The sequence below is a fragment of the Phyllostomus discolor genome, chromosome 9, assembly GCF_004126475.2.
Source record: "Phyllostomus discolor isolate MPI-MPIP mPhyDis1 chromosome 9, mPhyDis1.pri.v3, whole genome shotgun sequence".
Lineage (NCBI taxonomy): Eukaryota > Metazoa > Chordata > Mammalia > Chiroptera > Phyllostomidae > Phyllostomus > Phyllostomus discolor.
In genome coordinates this window covers 95,440,464-95,446,643 of record NC_040911.2, presented here as the reverse complement: position 1 = coordinate 95,446,643, position 6,180 = coordinate 95,440,464, and the positions used below count along the sequence as shown (strand labels likewise).

General features: G+C 53.0%; 1 protein-coding gene across 1 annotated transcript; it reads left to right on the top strand.

Annotated features, from left to right (window-relative positions):
* The first annotated feature begins 1,365 nt into the window (after positions 1-1,365).
* LOC114507096 (osteoclast stimulatory transmembrane protein) lies at positions 1,366-5,790 on the top strand. The gene is made up of 2 exons (XM_028525115.2): positions 1,366-2,348; positions 5,112-5,790. The coding sequence occupies exons 1-2, from the start codon at positions 1,560-1,562 to the stop codon at positions 5,466-5,468; spliced, it is 1,146 nt and encodes a 381-aa protein (XP_028380916.2). The 5' UTR covers positions 1,366-1,559; the 3' UTR covers positions 5,469-5,790.
* Positions 5,791-6,180: the final 390 nt, after the last annotated feature.

The window sequence follows — 6,180 nt, the reverse complement described above, 5'->3', positions numbered from 1 at the left end:
CACAAGGGGGTCGCTGCAGGGGGCCCCCCTTCATCAGTGTCCCCCCTCTTAGTTGGATCTCCCATCTGCAAACTAGCCAGAATTTCTTCCGTCTTAAATGAACTCCCTTGGTCACAGTTCGCCCATCAGCTACTGCATTTTCCTGACCCGTCAGCAGCATTTGACAGGGCTGATCATTTCCTCCTCCTTGAAAAACTTTATTTATGAGGCTGTTCAAACACCCCACGGCCGGTTTCTCGGTCTCCTGCCTGGTTCCTTCTCATCCCCCAAACCGCTAGCCCTGGAGCGGGGCGGCTCAGCGCTTGGATCTCTCTCCTCCTCACCAACACACGTCTTGAGGAATCGCATCCTGCCCCCGGGCTTTAGATACCATCAATAAACCAGCAACACTCAACATTGTATCTCTAGCCCAATCTCTCCTCTGAATCCCGGACTCGTGTTTCCAACCACATACTCAGCAGCTCCACTGACTGGCTGAACTGGCAACTCAAATGGAAGACTTTCACCTGCATTTCTCCTCTCCCCGCTCCACTCAAACCTGCTTTAACCACAGAATTTCCTGCCTCAGGAAATGACCCCTTGATGCTCCCAGTTGCTCGGGCCACCAAATCCCCTGGCCATGTTTGTCTCACACCCACAGCCAATCAGTCTGTCGGCCTTTTCTCTCTTCCAGGAACATGTGTCCAGAATCCAACCTCTTCTTCCCACTCCTCTGCTGTCACAAGTCTAAGTTCTAGAAGGGCGAGGATGCTTGTCTATTCATTCATTCCAGTTTCTCTGATGGCTGGCACATAGTAGCTGCTTAATAAATATTTGTTGAATACATAAGTATAAGGAAAATAAAGTAGAAAAGTTTCTCAGAGGTAAACTAATCCCCTCCCCCCTTCCCTTCGCCCTCCCCTCCAAACCGTAGAGGACACATTTAAGTCCACACAGAAGGAGTGTTCAGTGCCACACACAGTCAACAGGGAAACAGTGTCTTTAGTTCTCTCTTTCATCTGTGCTTCTCTCTTCATGACTCTTTCACTCCCTGGGGCCAGTTGCCCTCACAAAATTGGAACTATGGACACAGGCAACTCCAACACTCATTCTCACATCTTCAGGAACTGCCTGGAAACTGGGCTCTTCCCTGACAACTCCAGTGAGAATAATCCCAGGGAAGGCTCTGATTGGTTCAGCTTGGGTCATGTGGTCTGAGGTGCATTACTCTGATTGGCCCACCTGGGAAGAGTGCCCAGTCCTACGGTTAATGGGATGGAGCCTGCTAGCGGATGAAGGGTTTGTGGGGCAGGGACCCGGGGCAGACACCAAACTCCCCACCTTCCTGATAGAGGTTCCCCAATTTTTGTATGTGCAGGTGCATATTCTGGCACTTGGGACTCTCCAAGGCCCTTGTCCCACTTCAGGCTGCCTGGGTCGCCTTCTCTCAGCCTGTCCCAACCAGCTGTGGCCAGCTGTTGACCCAGCTCCTCCTGTGTGGTTCCCTGGCTGCCACTGCTGCCGGTCTGGCCCACCAATGGTTGGTGTCCTTGCTGCTTTATCCTCTGGGGCCCGCGGCCATGGTGTCCACTGTTGGTGGCCTCCTGGTCTTCCTGGGCCTGGGCCTGGTGCCTCCGGCTCGCTGCCTGTTTGCCCTCAGTGTGCCCACCCTGGGCACAGAGCAAGGCCGTCGCCTGCTCCTGTCCTGGAGTACTGCCACCCTGGCTGTCACCGTGGTGCCCAACATCTTGGCCAATGTGGGCGCAGCTGGACAGGTGCTGAGGTGTGTCACGGAGGGCTCCCTGGAGAGTCTGCTCAACACTACGCACCAGCTGCACGCAGCGTCCAGGGCTCTGGGTCCCACAGGCCAGGGCCTGACACTCCAGGCCCAGGGCAATGGCTCTGTCTTCCGGCGTCACATGCTCCAGGTCACTCAGCAGGTCCTGGAGGACTTCTCCGGCCTGGAGTCCCTGGCCCGGGCAGCAGCACTGGGGACCCAGCGGGTGGTCACAGGGCTCTTGATGCTCGGCCTCCTGGTGGACTCAGCCCGGTATCTCCACTGCTACCTGACCGACCTGCGGTTTGATAACATCTACGCTACGCGGCAGCTGGCTCGGCAGCTGGAAGAGGCCCGGGCCACACACCTGCTGGCGTCTCCACCAGCCTGGCTGCTCCGGGCGGCTTGGCCGAGGCTGTCCCAGGGGGAGCTGCTGAGCTGTCTCCTGAGGCTGGGGCCACTCACCCTGCTCCTGATGGCCACAGCTGTGATGGTGGCCACAGACCATGTGACCTTCCTCCTGGCACAGGCCGCCGTGGACTGGGCTCAGAAGCTGCCTGCTGTGCCCGTCACGCTCACGGTCAAGTATGATGTAAGTGTGATGATGGGAAGGCGGGTACAGAGTCATTTCCTTGAGGGAAGGGGTAGCATTTGTCAAATCCTTGGCCTGTGATTAAATTTTACTTACCTTTGAGTTGTAGCCCTGGGAAGGGCTGAGACCCTGGGGCACCCTCGGATGAACTTAATTCCCACTCCAACCCGACACAGTGGGCTCTGTTTTGACCCCTACTGCAGGGGAAAATACTGATCCCCAGGAATGTGGCAGCATGTCCCAGCCCCCCTTTTTCTCACTTGTATAGATTGGATCAGTCCTCCTTTCCCTACAAGGGTGTGCAAGCTTTAAGTGTGATAGTATCTAGAAGCACCTAATAAGCACCACGACCCATGGGAGGTGCTTAATAATTACTGTCCATTATTAATTGTGAATATCAGACTGTGTATACAAGGGCTCAGGAAGGGTCTAGATCAGGAGCCCACCAGCTAGGGCCCACGGGCCAAATCTTGCCAGCTTCCTATTTTTGTAAATAAAGTTTTATTGGAACACAGTTCCCCAAGGGCAAGTTTGAGCTGTGGCAACAGAGACTATATGGCCAGCAGAGCCGAAATTACTCGCTATTTTAATAGTTATATATAAAATATTTACTATCGAATTACTCTTGGATATTTACTATCTCATCAAGAATTGCGGTTTTTCAGTCTCTTCTTTGGCCATTTTACTGCTGAAGACACGGAGGCTCTGAGAAGTCAGGGGACCAGCCCACTCTCACCCAGCCTGTGAGTGGCGGAGCCGAGCTGCCCTGCGGCTCTCGCGGGCTAGGCAGGTTCACGTTCATGAACTCCTTCCACCATAAGATCTTTCTGTTTTATTTTTATGGTGAGATCGCACACAAAAGTCCATCGCCTGCCACACACCAAAGTGTCAGACCCTGAGCTGATAATATGAACAGCTAACATTTATTGAGTACTTAAATAATGTAAGAAAGTGTTTTTCGGACTGCATGAAATGACTTTAATCAATTTAGGGGTCATAGTCATCATTTTTTAGTGAAATAGAATGGACTAGAAATGTCCATGAGAGGATATTCTAGGTAATAAGGGCATGTACTGTCTTATGAAGTTTTTCTTCAAGCACAGTACCATGCCTGCTTGGGAGATACTGTGGAGCGCTGTGGGTTACGACGAGGAAGTGCCAGGCAGTGTCCTCAGTGTGTGGTCGGACGCGCTGCGTCTCACCATGTCTAAGAGGCCGTTGATTACAAGCCGCACCATCGTTTCGGGTGCCCTCAGGAAAGAAAATGCTCCCGAGGAAGCCGCTGCCCGACGCCTTCTTACCATTCAGAATTTCGATGGCATTTATATAAAATCGTTCCCTTACTTTTCACATAGCTTTATTTCACCATATTTTGTCATGTAGAGAAAGCAAGAAAAACAGTGAAGTAAGTTTGGTTGTTTTCCTAAAACGCCCTCCCACTCAAGCCTGACTTTTCTGAATGACTCCGGCTGAGCTTCCTCGACCTCTCACGCCACGTTGTTCACTGTGCCCTCGCACGCACACTACTGAGGCTCCCCCCTCGTCTCCAGCATTTTCTTCCAAGCTAGAGACGCCCGCTCTGCCGTCGGATGCTGGCACCCCGACCCTCTTAGACGTCAGGGACTGGCATGAGCACTGGAAGCAGTTATGGGTCCTTTTGACTGGAAGACACTTCTTGATCTCAACGATGTCCAAGTGTGTGGGGGGAAAATGTGAACCCAGAACGGATGAAATAAGATAGCTCATTTAATGGTCCCTGGGGCCCTGCCAGAGAGGAACTGCTCTCATCTCGAGTTTACTGATGAAGACGCCGAGGCTCAGAGAAGTTAGGACCTTGCCCACGGCCACCCAGCCCCGTAAGTGGCAGAACCAGGGCTGCGCTGGGACTTCTGTGTGGCCTCGGCACACCCACTTGCATGGACTCCTTCCCCCACTAAAAATAGCAATGACGTCACTGGGATGAACACGGATATATTAATAGTATATAGTGAAGCATAGTCTTCAACTGCAAAGTTAATTTTAGATTCTGATTTTAAAAGAAAATGAAGCATTTTCATAGGCTCCTGAAAGTATCGCGGGGCCCAGTACTGAGCCCAATGGGGAAACCGGCTCTGGGCCAAGCCAGGATCCAACCCACAAAGTCTGACGCCCAGGTTCAAAGGGTTAACCTCTGACCTCCCTACCTCTGTAGACATCATTCTTCCTCGCTCCGCCCTAACTCATGGGAAGTGTAGAACCTGGTGCTTATGAGAGGATATTAGGACCCACCCTGTCTGGGGCTGTCCCCTGGGACAGGCACCCACTGCGTGAGCTTAGGGTCCACATCTTTTAAGTGAGGCTCAGGCTGGGCTGGCCTCATAAGTGGGTGCTAATCTGACGGCAAAGACATCGGGAGTGTTCAGCCACTGTGGGCTCAACAAAGAGTTCATGCCCCGGAAGCATGAATTTTTTTTTCTAAATGGGAGCAATAACAAAAACTATTCTTCAAAGAGTGAATTACTTAAAGAGAAAATAAACTATTACTCTTCAAAGAGAGTCATAATAAAAGTAGCATTTGCATGGTGTTTTTCCTTTGGCAACAAGCCTGTCCCAGACTCCTGATCTGTATGACCCTCCCCGAACCCCAGAAGGCAAGGTGACTTCTGCGTCCCTGCTGCGGTGAGGGCAGGGGGGCTGACCCAGCCCTGCACGGGAAGTGGTGGGGGACAGGGGATGGCTGGGCACAGCCTGTCGGTTGACTTGGCCTTTTTGTCCTTTGTGAAGGCTGCGTACACCGTCCTGGGCTTCATCCCCTTCCTCTTCAACCAGCCGCCTCAGGAGAGCGCCTTCTACTCAGCCCACAACTCCTTCCAGTGGGAGCTCCGCTTCACCTCCCCTGGCTGCCCTCTGCTGCCCGCCCAGCGCCCCCACACAGCTGCCCCGCTGGCCGCGGGGGTCCTGCAGCTCGTGGCTTGTTCCACGGTCCTGCTGGAGACCTACGCCCGCAGGTTGCGGCACACCATCGCAGCTTCCTTCTTCAGGGCGCAGGAGGCGAGGAGGGTCCGCCACCTTTACGCCCGGCTCCAGCGGAGCTACGACCGGAACCGAGACCAGCAGCCGCTCCTGCGGACTCCTTCCTGATCCCCGCACCCGGACCTGCCCGCAAGCACCCAGCATGGATACATAGGCCTGCTGCACAGTGGACACGTGGAAGAACAAACAAGCTTGCAGAAGAGAGGGAAGATCTTTGGGGTCGCACCAACCTCTGTTGTAACCTTGGCCCTTCTGCTTCCGCCCTGTGTGACCTTGGGTAGGTTGCTGCACCTCTCTGAGCCTCAGTTTCTGCAGTTGCATCATGACAATGATGTGAGCTACTTTCCACATGGCAATGTGGTAAGGACAGAATGAAATCTGGGGCATGAAAGGCCGCCATCAACAGAGAGGCCAAGGGGAAGGCTCAGAAGTGAAGAAATGGCTCAGGGCCCCACCCCCCACCCTGGCCATGTGGGGGTCCAGGGGGGTGGGGTGGATCCAGGCTCCCGCCTGCATCAACTACTTTACCTAGTCGTGTTGACCGCATCCTGAATGTGTCAAAATGCTCCCGGAACTTATTTATATGCCCCTGAATCATCTGAACTTACTGATAGTAACCTAAAACGGTCTTGATTTTGTAAAGAAATGTATTTATTAAATCCTCAATTAGAACCAGGTTACTCCTTTGCTTTTAATTCCTTTGGGGGCTTCCTAGGTGGGCCTGCCAGGTTTAGCCAAGGAAAGCACAGGCTTCCAGGTTCAGTTTGGATTTTCGATAAACAACAAACATGGGGTTAGTGTCCTCGGGACATGCTGTCCT

What these genes read in the sequence shown, in the direction of transcription:
- LOC114507096 (XM_028525115.2), top strand. Translation starts at nt 1,560, where the DNA reads ATGGTGTCCACTGTTGGTGGCCTCCTGGTCTTCCTGGGCCTGGGCCTG. An exon ending in CGCTCACGGTCAAGTATGAT is followed by an intron (nt 2,349 to 5,111) that starts GTAAGTGTGATG and finishes TCCTTTGTGAAG; the next exon opens with GCTGCGTACACCGTCCTGGG.